This window comes from Clinocottus analis, unplaced genomic scaffold (assembly GCF_023055335.1).
Source record: "Clinocottus analis isolate CAN_PGR_092001 unplaced genomic scaffold, fCliAna1.0.p SCAF_48, whole genome shotgun sequence".
In the NCBI taxonomy this organism is placed as follows: domain Eukaryota; kingdom Metazoa; phylum Chordata; class Actinopteri; order Perciformes; family Cottidae; genus Clinocottus; species Clinocottus analis.
Window position 1 is genome coordinate 22,501 of NW_027176205.1, and position 18,194 is coordinate 40,694.

An 18,194-nucleotide genomic window follows, 5' to 3' on the forward strand; every position below is an offset into this window, starting at 1 on the left:
GGTTTCTCTTCAGCACTGCAGCCAGGTGTATTCCAATAGACCTCAGTGGTAGTGGTAGTGGTAGTAGTAGTAGTGGTAGTAGTAGTAGTGGTAGTAGTAGTAGTGGTAGTGGTAGTAGTAGTAGTGGTAGTGGTAGTAGTAGTAGTGGTAGTAGTAGTAGTGGTAGTAGTAGTAGTGGTAGTGGTAGTAGTAGTAGTGGTAGTGGTAGTAGTGGTAGTGGCAGTAGTAGTAGTAGTGGTAGTGTTAGTGGTGGTAGTGGTAGTAGTGGTAGTGGTAGTAGTAGTAGTGGTAGTGGTAGTAGTAGTAGTGGTAGTGGTAGTAGTGGCAGTAGTAGTAGTGGTAGTGGCAGTAGTAGTGGTAGTGGTAGTAGTAGTAGTAGTGGTAGTAGTAGTAGTGGTAGTGGTAGTAGTAGTAGTGGTAGTGGTAGTAGTAGTAGTAGTGGTAGTAGTGGTAGTGGTAGTAGTGGTAGTAGTAGTGGTAGTAGTAGTAGTGGTAGTGGCAGTAGTAGTAGTGGTAGTGGCAGTAGTAGTGGTAGTGGCAGTAGTAGTGGTAGTAGTAGTAGTGGTAGTGGTAGTAGTAGTAGTGGTAGTGGTAGTAGTGGTAGTAGTGGTAGTAGTAGTAGTGGTAGTGGCAGTAGTAGTAGTGGTAGTGGCAGTAGTAGTGGTAGTAGTAGTATGTTCTTGTCTCGTTAGACCTTAGTAAATAGACACGTACTTACACATGCAACCCGTGTGTTAGGGGGATTTCTCGTGAATACGTGTTATTTTAACTGTGTGTGTGTGTGTGTGTGTGTGTGTGTGTGTGTGTGTGTGTGCTTACCAGTCTAGGTAGCACGATGTAGGAGAGGACAGACAGAAAAATAACAAAACAGGCCGTGATGAAATAACCAAACGCTGCATTCTGAAGCTCTGAGCCACCTAGAGGAGGAGGAGGAAGAAGAAGAAGAAGAAGAAGAAGAAGAAGAAGAAGAAGAAGAAGAAGAAGTGTTGACTGAGTTCTACATAAAATATGTTTGACATCATGAATACAGATGTATTCTTGTGTACTTCTCTCAGGAGCCTAACTGGGATGTCATGAGATGCTTCTGGGTTATTGATGTTGATTCAATGTCAGAACGTTAGAAAAGAGTCGGTCTTCATACTTGAAATGGCACAGATCATCGCAAAGGCAGCAAAGGTGCCAGCAAGGCCCTGACCGCTCATGATGGGAGTTGTGTACGAAGCAGGAAGCTGACCGGCCATCCCGAACAGACTGCCCTGAAGCACCGCCCCAAAGGCTAGGTGGGGGGGAGAAAGACAGAGAGAGAGAGAGAGAGTTGTTGACTTGTTCCAGCCTTTCGACGCTCTTCAGGAGTTTCCGGGTCGATATCTCTTAAACTACATCAGGTATCCCAAAGTTTTTCCAAACCTTTCATAAGATTCGTCCAATAAGGATCCACAGAAAATTTGGAAGGAAAATGTGTTTAAGTGGGCGGAGTTCTATGGTCCAATCAGTTGTAGCCGGACATGTGCGTCACATTTCAAGTCAATTGGGGTTTACAGAGTGTGGGGCGTGGCCAGGGGTGGATTGGCCATAGGGAGCACCGGGAGTTTTCCCGGTGGGCCGGTCAGTAACGGGCCGGCACGGCAGTGGCTGATTTTTTTTTTTTTTGTACGTAAAGACGCTTTGTCAAGCGAGTAAACTGACACAGTAAACGCGACGCGAATATTTGCGCCGCGTTCGATATGAACACAGTGGCCCAGTGGCCGTATGGCAGGCCCGGTCGTCAATACTGACGCTGCTAAGAGCAGAAATATAATAAACATGTTTGTTATGAGCAGTAGAGAGAGAGAGAGAGACGACGGTGATGACGACAAATACGTGCTGCCGGACGGCTTCAGTCCCGCCTGTCATTACATCTTACCCGGATACAACACATACAAAAGATACGTTTTTTTGATTGGCTGTAGCCATTTCTTCTTTTTTTTGATTGGCTGATGAGTGGCTCCTCACTGGGGAAAGGGAGGGGGGGCGGGCACTAAGTGTTCACTTTTTTGAACACTTATTTATGGAAGTTTTCAGATCAAATTACATCAAATAAGAGACAAGGACACAATGACCCATTTCACATTATAGAGTTAAAACTAATAAAACACTGAATAACCACTATTACAACTAAACATCTGCATACCTATTAGGGGTGTTCAAACATATTCCGTAATTCCTAATACTATTTCTCTACTTTTCACTTCCAGGTTTGTGCCCAGTACATTATCTCTCTCACCAGAGACCCCAAGCCAACCCATTGACTATATTATTGATATTATTCAGTATAGTAGTGTTATTCAGGGCTCGTGGGATTATATGTACAGTACATCAACGGACTGAGTTGGCACAGTATCTGTGCGCGGATTGCGGTGAGCCAGTCTGGACCAAAAAGTCCCGGGCCGAATTTTTGTCCCAGTCCAGGCCTGGGCGTGGCCTCACCGTTTGGGGCGTTAACAGTGACACCATGTGGCCAATTGGGTGAACACGTGCACATCATTTTAAGTTTCTACATGTTTCATGTTTCTTCGGGTTAGAACCCTAATAAAGAATGAATGAGTGAATGAATGAAGGAGTCAGTCAACAAGTAGCAGACTCACAGTTGATGATGACGATCTTCACCATGGTGATGGAGAAAAAGGGCAGTGGCTCCAGAGGAACTTTGACAAGGACGGCGGTGGCGATGAAGACCAACATGATGACGAGCAGACTGCCCATCACTCGCAGACGCTGAGGAACACTGACACAGGGAGAAGAAGCTCGGAGGGTTACATCCAGAAGAATTAGAGCACCACCCATCTGCTCCCTCTGCCACGGCCAGAGGGTCAAAGCGTTGAGGCTCGCAGAGTAACCCTCACCAGTTACCCTCACCAGTAACCCTCACCAGTAACCCTCACCAGTTACCCTCACCAGTTACCCTCACCAGTAACCCTCACCAGTTACCCTCACCAGTTACCATCACAGTTACCATCACCAGTTACCCTCACCAGTAACCCTCACCAGTTACAATCACCAGTTACCATCACAGTAACCCTCACCAGTTACCCTCACCAGTTACCATCACCAGTTACCATCACAGTTACCCTCACCAGTTACCATCACCAGTAACCTCACCAGTTACCATCACCCGTTACCATCACAGTTACCCTCACCAGTAACCCTCACAGTTACCCTCACCAGTTACCATCACCAGTTACCATCACCAGTTACCCTCACAGTTACCCTCACCAGTTACCCTCACCAGTTACCATCACCAGTTACCATGACAGTTACCCTCACCAGTAACCCTCACAGTTACCCTCACCAGTTACCATCACCAGTTACCATCACAGTTACCCTCACCAGTTACCCTCACCAGTTACCCTCACCAGTAACCCTCACAGTTACCATCACAGTTACCCTCACCAGTTACCTCACCAGTAACCCTCACCAGTTACCCTCACCAGTTACCATTACAGTTACCATCACAGTTACCCTCACCAGTTACCCTCACCAGTTACCATCACAGTAACCCTCACCAGTAACCCTCACAGTTACCATCACAGCTACCATCACCAGTAACCCTCACAGTTACCATCACAGCTACCATCACCAGTTACCATCACCAGTAACCCTCACCAGTTACCATCACCAGTTACCCTCAGCAGTAACCCTCACCAGTTACCCTCACCAGTAACCTTCACAGTTACTCTTACCAGTTACCCTCACCAGTAACCCTCACAGTTACCCTCACCAGTAACCCTCACCAGTTACCCTCACCAGTTACCCTCAGCAGTAACCCTCACCAGTTACCCTCACCAGTTACCCTCACCAGTAACCCTCACCAGTTACCATCACAGTTACCCTCACCAGTAACCCTCACCAGTTACCCTCACCAGTAACTCTCACCATTAACCCTCACCAGTAACCCTCACCAGTTACCATCACAGTTACCCTCACCAGTAACCCTCACCAGTTACCCTCACCAGTAACTCTCACCATTAACCCTCACCAGTAACCCTCACCAGTTACCCTCACCAGTAACTCTCACCATTAACCCTCACCAGTAACCCTCACCAGTTACCATCACAGTTACCCTCACCAGTAACCCTCACCAGTAACCCTCACCAGTTACCATCACAGTTACCCTCACCAGTAACCCTCACCAGTAACCCTCACCAGTTACCATCACAGTTACCCTCACCAGTAACCCTCACCATTAACCCTCACCAGTAACCCTCACCAGTTACCATCACAGTTACCCTCACCAGTAACCCTCACCAGTTACCCTCACCTCCCCTTCTCCCTTATGAACATCATAACACAACATGTGAACATCATAACACAACATGTGAACATCATAACACAACATGTGAACATCATAACACAACATGTGAACATCATAACACAACATGTGAACATCATAACACAACAAAATTTGAGGGTTCAGAACAGAGAACCTTCAGGCGAGGACTTCATGATGCTCATTTGGATACGTTTGTGCACATTGATGACATTTTGTACCAAAACAAATGATTCACCATGTGTTGTATCATACTTTGTGTGTTACTTATGGTGTTGTATCATACTTTGTGTGTTACTTATGGTGTTGTATCATACTTTGTGTGTTACTTATGGTGTTGTATCATACTTTGTGTGTTACTTATGGTGTTGTATCATACTTTGTGTCTGACTTATCGTGTTGTATCATACTTTGTGTGTTACTTATGGTGTTGTATCATACTTTGTGTCTGACTTATGGTGTTGTATCATACTTTGTGTGTTACTTATGGTGTTGTATCATACTTTGTGTCTGACTTATGGTGTTGTATCATACTTTGTGTGCTACTTATGGTGTTGTATCATACTTTGTGTCTGACTTATGGTGTTGTATCATACTTTGTGTGCTACTTATGGTGTTGTATCATACTTTGTGTGCTACTTATGGTGTTGTATCATACTTTGTGTGTTACTTATGGTGTTGTATCATACTTTGTGTGTTACTTATGGTGTTGTATCATACTTTGTGTGCTACTTATGGTGTTGTATCATACTTTGTGTGCTATTTATGGTGTTGTATCATACTTTGTGTGCTACTTATGGTGTTGTGTCATACTTTGTGTGCTATTTATGGTGTTGTATCATACTTTGTGTGCTACTTATGGTGTTGTATCATACTTTGTGTGCTACTTATGGTGTTGTATCATACTTTGTGTGCTATTTATGGTGTTGTATCATACTTTGTGTGTTACTTATGGTGTTCAACAGATTCAAACGCAGCAGTTTGGGCTTTTATTTACAGTGTTACATCACAATTTCTCCGCCCGCCCACTCTGAAGGTTCCAACAGGAAAGACTCTTCTTCGTTGGTGCTGTGGGTTGCAGTACTCACAGCGAGAGCAGGAAGGAGTTGAGGCAGGTGCACAGCAGCAGCGGCAGCATGGCGCACAGCGTCATCACGTTGTTGAATTTGGCCTCCAGGAGGCTGCGATGTTCACCAGATGCCTCCGTCTGATTGGCTGAAGAATCAACCAATGAGATGTCCTTCAGACGGTGGGTGAAGTACTGAAAACAGACAGAAGCGTTTCTCTGAGGTCCAGACTCAGTCCCATTGGTTCATTTCAGACATTTACCCTTTCAAACACAAACTACACCGACACTGCGGACAAACTACGCCGACACTGCGGACAAACTACGCCGACACTGCGGACAAACTACGCCGACACTGCGGACAAACTACGCCGACACTGCGGACAAATTACACCGACACTGCCGACACTGCGGACAAATTACACTGACACTGCGGACAAACTACAACGACACTGCGGACAAACTACAACGACACTGCGGACAAATTACACCGACACTGCGGACAAACTACGCCGACACTGCGGACAAATTACGCCTACACTGTGGACAAATTACGCCGACACTGCGAACATATTAAAAAGTTACCATTTTGGTTTTGATAGACACATTCACTGGTTATTTGGGTCTGAACATGAGATTAATATCAAAAATCCACAGTTTAAATGTTGTCACTTTAGTTTTCATTACAGATATGCAGAACTTCTGGCTATCATAACGTTTACTTTAATATAATACACAGAATAGTATTTTACAGCAGTTTAATTCACTTCATTCTTCAAATTAATGTCCCTTAATATGTGAACAATGTTTAAATTCTCCATCCTTCAATATAAAAGCCCATCCAAAGCAGAAGACGACGTGTGGATGGATATCAGACAGGAAGTGATGTCGTACCATGGTAGCAGTCATGAAGAAGTTCCAGGGCAGCAGCGTCCCCAAACCGAGCATGAAGAAGATCAGCCAGACGCCAAAACACCTGCAGGAAGAAGTTTTCAAAACTCTCCATGAGCAATCGTTTCATCGTTTCATGTGAAACCACAAGAGACGGTTTCTCTGTGAAAAGCTTCACAGCCGCCAGCCGGCGTCTTCACTCCACTGAAGGTGGCCAAGAAGAACTAAACATCAATAACTGTTGTAGATTTTAGCTTCTGTATTAAATGTCAATATAATACTCATTTATTAACTAAGTCTAAAACGTTCAGAGTCTGAGCAGCTGCAGCTTCCTGCTGCTTCCAATGCTTCAAACTCAACCAGGGAAACTTGTCTTGGACTCACTTGTCTGTCGGTGAGCTGACGGCCATCGTTCTCAAGGTTTGATCCACTGAAGCACTGACGCACGCACGCACACGCACACACGCACACGCACACACGCACACGCACACACAGTTCCTCTTATGTGTCGCTCAGAATGAAAACAATGCAAATGGGATGTACATTAGGGAACTTTCTTCTGGTGGACACACATTCAATGCAAACACGTGACAACGGAAAAGTTAGAGCAAGCAAACAGGGTTAGTTACCTCTAACTCTAGTAACCTCTAACTCTAGTAACCTCTAACTCTAGTAACCTCTAACTCTAGTTACCGCTAACTCTAGTAACCTCTAACTCTAGTAACCTCTAACTCTAGTTACCGCTAACTCTAGTAACCTCTAACTCTAGTAACCTCTAACTCTAGTTACCTCTAACTCTAGTAACCTCTAACTCTAGTTACCCCTAACTCTAGTTACCTCTAACTCTAGTTACCGCTAACTCTAGTAACCTCTAACTCTAGTAACCTCTAACTCTAGTTACCTCTAACTCTAGTTACCTCTAACTCTATTTACCTCTAACTCTAGTTACCTCTAACTGTAGTTACCTCTAACTCTAGTAACCTCTAACTCTAGTTACCTCTAACTCTAGTAACCTCTAACTCTAGTAACCTCTAACTCTAGTTACCTCTAACTCTAGTTACCTCTAACTCTAGTAACCTCTAACTAACCTCTAACTGTGGTAACCTCTAACTGTGGTAACCTCTAACAGTGGTAACCTCTAACTCTAGTAACCTCTAACTAACCTCTAACTGGTCATTCAGAGGTTAGTTGGAGGTTACTAACTGACCTTTTTCTAAACCCTAACCTTTGTGACATTTTGTATTTACATTTTATTTTCTAAAACCAACAACGAAATGGGCTCAAAACTCAATTGCACAAATCATGAAAAATAAAGATTTGAGTAAATATATGACCAAGAACAGAATGAAGTTAACTTACGGTCACAGTAAAGAATGCAGCTGCAGGTTTTACCTTCAGTGATTCTCCACAACAACAGCAAAGCTCTTGAACCCTCAACAAACGACTTCTGTCTCGCTTTGTTTCATCCTCTCTTCAAGTCTCCTTCCGCCCTTCTTTCCAGTCACTTCTTCCTGTATCTGTCACTTTAAATCCTCCTTCCTCTCAGAGATCTTCCTCCTCTCATTTGCCTCTCGTCTTTCTGCAGTTTCAGCAGAATCACTTCTTCTGCCTGCAGTGACCTTTGACCTCTGATATCAGTCAGTTCAGTGGACTTTGTTTCTGAGTAAATGCTGATTATGTGATAACAGAACAACTGGGTAACTGCAGCGGTGCACGAGTACAGAGATCTTCCAGAGAGCAAGGCGGACGGCGTCACACAAACTCAAAACAAGAGGCTTCAAGTCGTTGGATGAAATACTCCAGCCATAGCGTCGCCTCGCTTTGCGCTCCAGCAGCAGCAGCGTGGCGTTGCAGTCACGCTGCTTCAGTTATTTTACAAAAACACAACCTTTTCATAAACCTGCCCAAGTTGTTTCCTGAAGAGAAGTGTTGATTTGAGAAAAAATGTATACATGTTATACATTCTTAGGAAAACATGACAACAACTCAACTTCACAAAACCCACGTTTGTGGGTCTAATGTGAGAACGTTTGTGGGTCTAATGTGAGAACGTTTGTGGGTCTAACGTGAGAACGTTTGTGGGTCTAATGTGAGAACGTTTGTGGGTCTAATGTGAGAACGTTTGTGGGTCTAATGTGAGAACGTTTGTGGGTCTAATGTGAGAACGTTTGTGGGTCTAACCTGAGAACGTTTGTGGGTCTAACGTGAGAACGTTTGTGGGTCTAATGTGAGAACGTTTGTGGGTCTAATGTGAGAACGTTTGTGGGTCTAACCTGAGAACGTTTGTGGGTCTAATGTGAGAACGTTTGTGGGTCTAACCTGAGAACGTTTGTGGGTCTAATGTGAGAACGTTTGTGGGTCTAATGTGAGAACGTTTGTGGGTCTAATGTGAGAACGTTTGTGGGTCTAATGTGAGAACGTTTGTGGGTCTAACCTGAGAACGTTTGTGGGTCTAATGTGAGAACGTTTGTGGGTCTAATGTGAGAACGTTTGTGGGTCTAATGTGAGAACGTTTGTGGGTCTAACCTGAGAACGTTTGTGTGTCTAACGTGAGAACATTTGTGGGTCTAATGTGAGAACGTTTGTGGGTCTAATGTGAGAACGTTTGTGGGTCTAATGTGAGAACGTTTGTGGGTCTAACCTGAGAACGTTTGTGGGTCTAATGTGAGAACGTTTGTGGGTCTAATGTGAGAACGTTTGTGGGTCTAACCTGAGAACGTTTGTGGGTCTAATGTGAGAACGTTTGTGGGTCTAATGTGAGAACGTTTGTGGGTCTACTGTGAGAACGTTTGTGGGTCTAACCTGAGAACGTTTGTGGGTCTAACGTGAGAACGTTTGTGGGTCTAATGTGAGAACGTTTGTGGGTCTAATGTGAGAACGTTTGTGGGTCTAATGTGAGAACGTTTGTGGGTCTAACCTGAGAACGTTTGTGGGTCTAATGTGAGAACGTTTGTGGGTCTAACCTGAGAACGTTTGTGGGTCTAATGTGAGAACGTTTGTGGGTCTAATGTGAGAACGTTTGTGGGTCTAATGTGAGAACGTTTGTGGGTCTAATGTGAGAACGTTTGTGGGTCTAACCTGAGAACGTTTGTGGGTCTAATGTGAGAACGTTTGTGGGTCTAATGTGAGAACGTTTGTGGGTCTAATGTGAGAACGTTTGTGGGTCTAACCTGAGAACGTTTGTGGGTCTAACGTGAGAACATTTGTGGGTCTAACGTGAGAACGTTTGTGGGTCTAACGTGAGAACGTTTGTGGGTCTAACGTGAGAACGTTTGTGGGTCTAATGTGAGAACGTTTGTGGGTCTAACCTGAGAACGTTTGTGGGTCTAATGTGAGAACGTTTGTGGGTCTAATGTGAGAACGTTTGTGGGTCTAATGTGAGAACATTTGTGGGTCTAACCTGAGAACGTTTGTGGGTCTAACGTGAGAACGTTTGTGGGTCTAATGTGAGAACGTTTGTGGGTCTAATGTGAGAACGTTTGTGGGTCTAATGTGAGAACGTTTGTGGGTCTAACCTGAGAACGTTTGTGGGTCTAATGTGAGAACGTTTGTGGGTCTAACCTGAGAACGTTTGTGGGTCTAACGTGAGAACGCTTGTGGATCTAATGTGAGAATGTTTGTGGGTCTAATGTGAGAACATTTGTGGGTCTAATGTGAGAACATTTGTGGGTCTAATGTGAGAACGTTTATGGGTCTAATGTGAGAATGTTTGTGGGTCTAACCTGGGAATGTTTGTGGGTCTAATGTGAGAACGTTTGTGGGTCTAACCTGAGAACTTTTGTGGGTCTAACCTAAGAACTTTTGTGGGTCTAACCTAAGAACATTTGTGGGTCTAACCTGAGAACGTTTGTGGGTCTAACGTGAGAATGTTTGTGGGTCTAACCTGAGAACGTTTGTGGGTCTAACCTGGGAATGTTTGTGGGTCTAAAGTGAGAACATTTGTGGGTCTAATGTGAGAATGTTTGTGGGTCTAACCTGGGAACGTTTGTGGGTCTAATCTACATTCTTGGTTTAATCTACATTGTGGGTCTAACCTACATTGTGGGTGTAATCTACATTGTGGGTCAAACCTACATTGTGGGTGTAATCTACATTGTGGGTTTAATCTACATTGTGGGTCTAACCTACATTGTGGGTCTAATCTACATTGTGGGTGTAATCTACATTGTGGGTCTAACCTACATTGTGGGTGTAATCTACATTGTGGGTCTAACCTAGATTGTGTTTTCTAACCTACATTGTGGGTGTAATCTACGTTGTGGGTCTAATCTACATTGTGGGTTTAATCTACATTGTGGGTCTAACCTACATTGTGGGTGTAATCTACATTGTGGGTTTAATCTACATTGTGGGTCTAATCTACATTGTGGGTGTAATCTACATTGTGGGTCTAACCTACATTGTGTTTTCTAACCTACATTGTGGGTGTAATCTACATTGTGGGTTTAATCTACATTGTGTTTTCTAACCTACATTGTGGGTCTAACCTACATTGTGGGTTTGATCTACATTCTTGGTTTAATCTACATTGTGGGTCTAACCTACATTGTGGGTGTAATCTACATTGTGGGTTTAATCTACATTGTGGGTCTAACCTACATTGTGGGTCTAATCTACATTCTTGGTTTAATCTACATTGTGGGTCTAACCTACATTGTGGGTGTAATCTACATTGTGGGTCAAACCTACATTGTGGGTGTAATCTACATTGTGGGTCTAACCTACATTGTGGGTGTAATCTACATTGTGGGTCTAACCTACATTGTGTTTTCTAACCTACATTGTGGGTGTAATCTACGTTGTGGGTCTAATCTACATTGTGGGTGTAATCTACATTGTGGGTTTAATCTACATTGTGGGTCTAACCTACATTGTGGGTGTAATCTACATTGTGGGTTTAATCTACATTGTGGGTGTAATCTACATTGTGGGTGTAATCTACATCGTGGGTCTAACCTACATTGTGTTTTCTAACCTACATTGTGGGTGTAATCTACATTGTGGGTTTAATCTACATTGTGTTTTCTAACCTACATTGTGGGTCTAACCTACATTGTGGGTCTAATCTACATTGTGGGTCAAACCTACATTGTGGGTGTAATCTACATTGTGGGTGTAATCTACATTGTGGGTCTAATCTACATTGTGGGTTTAATCTACATTGTGGGTTTAATCTACATTGTGGGTTTAATCTACATTGTGGGTCTAACCTACTTTGTGGGTCTAACCTACTTTGTGGGTTTAATCTACATTGTGGGTGTAATCTACATTGTGGGTCTAACCTACATTGTGGGTTTAATCTACATTGTGGGTGTAATCTACATTGTGGGTCTTACCTACATTGTGGGTGTAATCTACATTGTGGGTTTAACCTACATTGTGGGTTTAATCTACATTGTGGGTCTAACCTACATTGTGGGTCTAACCTACTTTGTGGGTTTAACCTACATTGTGGGTTTAATCTACATTGTGGGTTTAACCTACATTGTGGGTTTAATCTACATTGTGGGTCTAACCTACTTTGTGGGTCTAACCTACTTTGTGGGTTTAATCTACATTGTGGGTCTAACCTACTTTGTGGGTTTAATCTACATTGTGGGTCTAACCTACTTTGTGGGTCTAACCTACTTTGTGGGTTTAACCTACATTGTGGGTTTAATCTACATTGTGGGTTTAATCTACATTGTGTTTTCTAACCTTCATTGTGGGTTTAATCTACATTGTGGGTTTAATATACATCGTGGGTTTAATCTACATTGTGTTTTCTAACCTTCATTGTGGGTTTAATCTACATTGTGGGTCTAACCTACTTTGTGGGTCTAACCTACTTTGTGGGTTTAATCTACATTGTGGGTTTAATCTACATTGTGGGTCTAACCTACATTGTGGGTGTAATCTACATTGTGGGTTTAATCTACAGTGTGGGTTTAACCTACATTGTGGGTTTAATCTACATTGTGGGTCTAACCTACTTTGTGGGTTTAATCTACATTGTGGGTTTAATCTACATTGTGGGTTTAATCTACATTGTGTTTTCTAACCTTCATTGTGGGTTTAATCTACATTGTGGGTTTAATCTACATTGTGGGTTTAACCTACATTGTGGGTTTAATCTACATTGTGGGTCTAACCTACATTGTGGGTTTAATCTACATTGTGGGTTTAATCTACATTGTGTTTTCTAACCTTCATTGTGGGTTTAATCTACATTGTGGGTTTAATCTACATTGTGGGTCTAACCTACATTGTGGGTGTAATCTACATTGTGGGTTTAATCTACATTGTGGGTTTAACCTACATTGTGGGTTTAATCTACATTGTGGGTCTAACCTACTTTGTGGGTTTAATCTACATTGTGGGTTTAATCTACATTGTGGGTTTAATCTACATTGTGTTTTCTAACCTTCATTGTGGGTTTAATCTACATTGTGGGTTTAATCTACATTGTGGGTTTAACCTACATTGTGGGTTTAATCTACATTGTGGGTCTAACCTACATTGTGGGTCTAACCTACATTGTGGGTTTAATCTACATTGTGTTTTCTAACCTTCATTGTGGGTTTAATCTACATTGTGGGTTTAATATACATCGTGGGTTTAATCTACATTGTGTTTTCTAACCTTCATTGTGGGTTTAATCTACTTTGTGGGTCGAACGCTAACCCACATCTCAGTTAAACTGCTCCAGAGCAACTACAAACTACAGAGCTCTAAAATGAAACAGCGAACCTTAATATTTTTCCAATGATCACAAAAGCCAAAGCATTTCATCAAATAAAAACATGAATGTATTTCCTGGAAAAAAATCAAACCGTATGCATTCGAAGTGAAACAAAAGGATCAGCCTCACTGTGGTTTGTCTGTCAGGATTTTATTTTGACAAACCGACCAATCAGAAGACAGCAAAGACCCACGGCGTCTGCAGGTGTGTGTGTGCATGTCAGGTGGTCATTCAGCTTTGGTTCTTCTCACAGCTCCAGGTAACCGGTCCTGCAGCCTGACAACACAAGAAGTCCCTCAAGTATTTATAAACATGATGCATGCTGGGTAGATTTGTGTCCGACTTGCTTGAGTTTTAATGCACACAGATGATACTTCAGCAGAGTATAAATACATACAGATGGTACTGAAGCAAAGTATAAATACCCTCAGCATGTACTAGAACATACTGAAGCCAAGTACACATATACTCTGATGACATTACATCATATTTAGAAGATGTGAACTCACTTCTGCAGCATCTCCTCCCCTCTGGACTTGATCAATTCAATGTACCGATCAATCTGTGCCTACACAAAAACAAGCATTATTGATGTATGTTAAATATTCATAGAGCAATACTCAGCTTGTGAAACAACACGTGCTGGTTTTAAACTGAGAGACGAGGTAAACGAGTCATCTGGATGTTCAGTGTAAAAGAGATACCGTATTATATATTATAACCAGAAGAGAAAGAGACTTGCTTCATGCATTACTTAAAGTAGCTTCATGCATTACTTAAAGTAGCTTCATGCATTACTTAATGTAGCTTCATGCATTACTTACACAAGACACAACTAGAAGTGTACATAGAAAAAGGTTCTTGGGCTGAAACATGTAAAAACATCTTATATTTGTTACAAAGATGAAACCTCGGTACCTTTTTCTTCTGGTAGATCAGCGGTGTGGTGAAGAAAATGATGTCAGCTGGACATAGACAAAGTTGTGTTTTAGGTTTATTGATAGAAAATCAGTGAAAACGGTCAAATGAAGCCTCACCGAGGATGAGGACGGTGACGCCATTAAAAATGGCTCCAACATACGTCATCATCCACATTACGGCAGCCAACTGGACCGGGGAGGATAAAAGCAAAGATGGTGAGGGTTGAGGATGACACAGCTGAAACGCGTAGAGGACAAAGAGTGAAACATGGACGCTCGCTAGCATTTAAACCACGCTGACTTGTAATTAACTGCACATCTGACCTTCAGAGAGTCGACCAGGTCTTCCACCAGCAGCAGCCTCCGGGTCTGACTGCTGAACCAGTTCAGATGGGTCAGACACCGGTCAGTCAGCAGCCGGGCGGACTCCACAGACACCGAGATGTCCGTCTCCAACAGAGAGCTGGAGGGGACGGAACAGGAGACGGTTCAGGGGAGTTCAAGTTTCAGGATCAACACTGGTCATCTTACCTGAATGGATGACCTTCGTCTGACTTCTGGACGGCCTGGATGACTGATTTATAAACCCTACGAACAGACAAGCAAACAAGAAGTGTGAAGGGTCCTTTATACTCGGGTTTTACGCAGAGACGCAAGACCCGCAAGGGCCCTTTGCGTGGTCCCGTCAGCCCTCTTGCCTGCTGGAACTGGGCCTCAGCCTCCACGCTTCAGGACTCACCTACTCTGAGCTCCAGTGAAGTCCTGAAGGGTTTAGGGCTGTCCCATTGTCACATCACAGAGTGTCTGAGCTCACATGCACGAACATGCACGCTTACATGCTCACCTGAAGGTGACACAGAGAAAGGTGAAGCCCTCACCTGAAGGTGATGGTGACGCAGAGGCCAGTCAGCAGCAGATACGACACCACACTGATGACGGAAAGCGTCGCCACAAAGACAAGAACCAGCAGCGACGAGCCAAACGCCACCAGCGACTTCTTTGGTTCTTCCCAGTGCACAAGCTGCAAGGCTGCAGAGAGACAGACTGTGTGTATAGCAGTATACACTGTATACTAAATACACATTTTATCTGCATAGCCAGGGGACTTGACAATTTGTTCAACTCTGTTTCTCCTGACGTGACGGTCCAAGAAACAACTCCCCAAAACAAACCTCAGTAAGAGAAGCAGAGGAGGACCTGATAGACGTGACATGGACAGAAAACACAGCATTACGACAAAGCCGATGCATGCAAGAGAAAGTATTCTTGAGTAAGAGAAGTAGAACAAAGACTAATAGCAGCAGCTGTGCATATAATGGAATAATAAGTGTAATTCATTTATTTTGGGGTCCCTCAGGGCTCCGTCCTGGGTCCTTTCACTACTGGGGTCCCTCAGGGCTGCGTCCTAGGTCCTCTCACTACTGGGGTCCCTCAGGGCTCCGTCCTGGGTCCTCTCGCTAGTGGGGTCCCTCAGGGCTCCGTCCTGGGTCCTCTCGCTACTGGGGTCCCTCAGGGCTCCGTCCTGGGTCCTCTCACTACTGGGGTCCCTCAGGGCTCCGTCCTGGGTCCTCTCACTACTGGGGTCCCTCAGGGCTCCGTCCTGGGCCCTCTCCTCTTCTCTCTGCACACCATCTTTCTCTCTCTCTCTCTCTCTCATGGCTTTTCCTCCAATAGCCATGCTGATGACACACAACAGATCTTCTCGTTTCTCCGATCAGAACCACAGGTAGCAGCAGGAATCTGTGCTGTCTGACTGACATCTCTCCGTGGATGTCCCACAGCACCTGAACATAACCCTGACAAGACTGAACTTGAGACTTGTAGCTCCGTCACTGCTTCAGCCAATCAGCTTGTAGCTCCGTCACTGCTTCAGCCAATCAGCTTGTAGCTCCGTCACTGCTTTAGCCAATCAGCTTGTAGCTCCGTCACTGCCAGCTAAACAATAAATTGTACTTTTTTGATTCTTGTTGTTCTGAGTTTGTCCTCATGGTTGAATGCGCTTTGGATAAAAGTGTTGACTAAATGAAATGTAGTGTGAAAGAACCTCAGACATTCTCTTCACTTCTCTTTAAAACTGCTCTTACAACTAATTTATTTCAATCTGCTTTTAACCTTTATGCTCTTTCAGTACGTTTTTGTTTCTTACTGTGATGATGTCGTTTCTCTTGTTCACATTGTTGCAAGTTCTATTGTTTGTTTTTACTTTGTAAAGTGCCTTGACTACCTTTTAAAGTGATATACAAATAGTATGTATCCTTATTATTCTCCAAACAGGGTGTTTCTATCTTTAACTGACAGTGTTTTTAACAGGAAGAGGTTTTACCATTGACTGAACTATTTGGTTGGACGATGGCTCCCCTTTGACGGCTGCTGGTGCCACTGTGCATCTCTTCATGTGGCAACAGCAACAATAGCGCATTATAACTCTGCTCAGGGTTAGCGGTCAGTAAGCAGCTTGTCTGCATAACATCGATCAGCTGAGCAGATCAGCAGCAGCTTGTGGTCATGTGAACCGGTTCAAACTGCTTAATCCTTTTTTCAATTGGTTGTAGTTCTTACACTAGTTATTAGTTTTAGTCAATTATTAGTTTTTACACTAAATTATTTACAGACATGTATTAGTTGTACAATCAATTGTTAGTTTAAAAGTGTATTCTTAGTTTGAATGTTTATTAGTAGTTTTACAGTAAATAGATATTCTTTATTAGTACTGTATTATTAGTTTTTACAGTTCATTGTTTTAGTTAGTTATTAGTATTACGTGCTCATTATCTCAAACATCTCTCATCAAGACGATTAGCTGCTGTTTGACTAATAATTCATTTCCTGCTCGGTGTGTAGAATCTTTACCTGATTGTGCGAGGTCTCTGAGGGAGGAAGAAGAGGAGTTGTTGGGTGGTGATGAAGAGTCAGAGCAACTGCTACTGGTGGAGTCGGCCATCTTCTTCTTCTTCTTCTTCTTCTTCTTCTTTTTCTTCTTCGTCTCTGTGTGCAGAGGTGACGCTTCTCTGCAGGTTTAAAGCTCTCATCTCAGTCTGAGCAGCTGCTGATGGACATATAAATGACGTCATCACCAGGGGCGGGACTTATATAGAGGGGCTAGTCCACTTGTCAGCTGCCAGTTGTCACTTTTGTGAAGAATTAAAACTACTTAACTTCATTTAAGTAACTCAAGTTTCCATTTTACCTAAAAATTATTTAAAAATATGAGTTGAAAAAAGTCAAATTGAATGTAGACAAAAACAATGAAGCTCCATCTGCTCGTGATATTAAAAGGCCAATAAAATAAAAATGTATTGGTGGACCTAAAAATTAAATTAAATATCTCATAGTTCAATAATAAATATTTAAAAAGACATTATCGACAAGTCATGCAGAGTGAAACAATTTTAAAATATGATTTAAAACTTAAAGAATTCATATGATATAATATATAAGATATAGAATTCATATGATCCTGTAAAGGATGTCCAACAAAAATTGGGGCAAAAAAGACAATTCTAGAAAATCACTTTTCTCCAGATGGTTTAATGGAAAAGGGGTGTGCACATAGTGCACGTGAGCGTGCCTCTTGGTCTTGTTAGTGCATGTGAGTGTGCACACAAATGGTAAATGGACCTGTAAAAGCACTTTTCTAGTCTTCTCACCACTCAAAGCACTTTAACACTACATGACATTATTCACACCCTGATGGGAGGAGCCACCATGCAAGGTGCCATCAGTTTAGTCAACCATTCATACTCTGTAAGTGCAGCTGCAGGAGCAATTTAGGGTTGAGGGTCTTGCTCAAGGACACATCGACAAGGACTAGCGGAGCCGGGGATCGAACCGCCGACCCTCTGATTGAAAGACAATCCCTGCTCACCACTGAGCCACAGTCACACGTGAGTGTGCAAGATAGTGCACGTGAGCATGCACGTGAGGGTGCACGTGCGCGTGCATGTGAGGGTGCACGTGAGTGTGCATGTTAGTGAGTGTGCATGTGAGGGTGCACGTGAGTGTGCATGTTAGTGAGCGTGCATGTTAGGGTGCACGTGAGCGTGCATGTTAGTGCATGTTAGGGTGCACGTGAGCGTGCATGTTAGGGTGCACGTGAGCGTGCATGTGAGGGTGCACGTGAGCGTGCATGTTAGTGCATGTTAGGGTGCACGTGAGCGTGCATGTGAGGGTGCACGTGAGCGTGCATGTTAGTGCATGTTAGGGTGCACGTGAGCGTGCATGTTAGGGTGCACGTGAGCGTGCATGTTAGGGTGCACGTGAGCGTGCATGTCAGTGCATGTTAGGGTGCAC

General features: G+C 43.4%; 2 protein-coding genes across 3 annotated transcripts in view; both read right to left on the reverse strand.

Annotated features, from left to right (window-relative positions):
• The window catches only part of LOC137802033 (equilibrative nucleoside transporter 1-like), a 14,959-nt gene extending 8,261 nt beyond the window's left edge, over positions 1–6,698 (reverse strand). For both annotated transcript variants that reach the window (XM_068599549.1, XM_068599550.1), the window contains exons 1-6: positions 6,648–6,698; positions 6,267–6,348; positions 5,395–5,567; positions 2,625–2,764; positions 1,142–1,276; positions 820–917 (exon numbers count right to left, since the gene is read on the reverse strand). In XM_068599549.1, the coding sequence (XP_068455650.1) occupies positions 820–917; positions 1,142–1,276; positions 2,625–2,764; positions 5,395–5,567; positions 6,267–6,348; positions 6,648–6,673 (654 nt within the window). In that variant the 5' untranslated portion in view covers positions 6,674–6,698. The remainder of the gene's footprint in view (positions 1–819; positions 918–1,141; positions 1,277–2,624; positions 2,765–5,394; positions 5,568–6,266; positions 6,349–6,647) is intronic.
• A 6,479-nt stretch (positions 6,699–13,177) lies between these two features.
• LOC137802043 (reticulon-3-B-like) lies at positions 13,178–16,845 on the reverse strand. The gene is made up of 8 exons (XM_068599563.1): positions 16,755–16,845; positions 14,783–14,933; positions 14,436–14,492; positions 14,229–14,367; positions 14,022–14,091; positions 13,903–13,949; positions 13,494–13,552; positions 13,178–13,260 (listed from the first exon to the last, which is right to left on the reverse strand). The coding sequence occupies exons 1-8, from the start codon at positions 16,843–16,845 to the stop codon at positions 13,212–13,214; spliced, it is 663 nt and encodes a 220-aa protein (XP_068455664.1). The 3' UTR covers positions 13,178–13,211.
• Positions 16,846–18,194: the final 1,349 nt, after the last annotated feature.

What these genes read in the sequence shown, in the direction of transcription:
- LOC137802043 (XM_068599563.1), bottom strand. Translation starts at nt 16,845, where the DNA reads ATGGCCGACTCCACCAGTAGCAGTTGCTCTGACTCTTCATCACCACCC. An exon ending in ACCTGGTCGACTCTCTGAAG is followed by an intron (nt 14,092 to 14,228) that starts GTCAGATGTGCA and finishes TCCCCGGTCCAG; the next exon opens with TTGGCTGCCGTAATGTGGAT. An exon ending in CGTCACCGTCCTCATCCTCG is followed by an intron (nt 13,950 to 14,021) that starts GTGAGGCTTCAT and finishes GTCTATGTCCAG; the next exon opens with CTGACATCATTTTCTTCACC.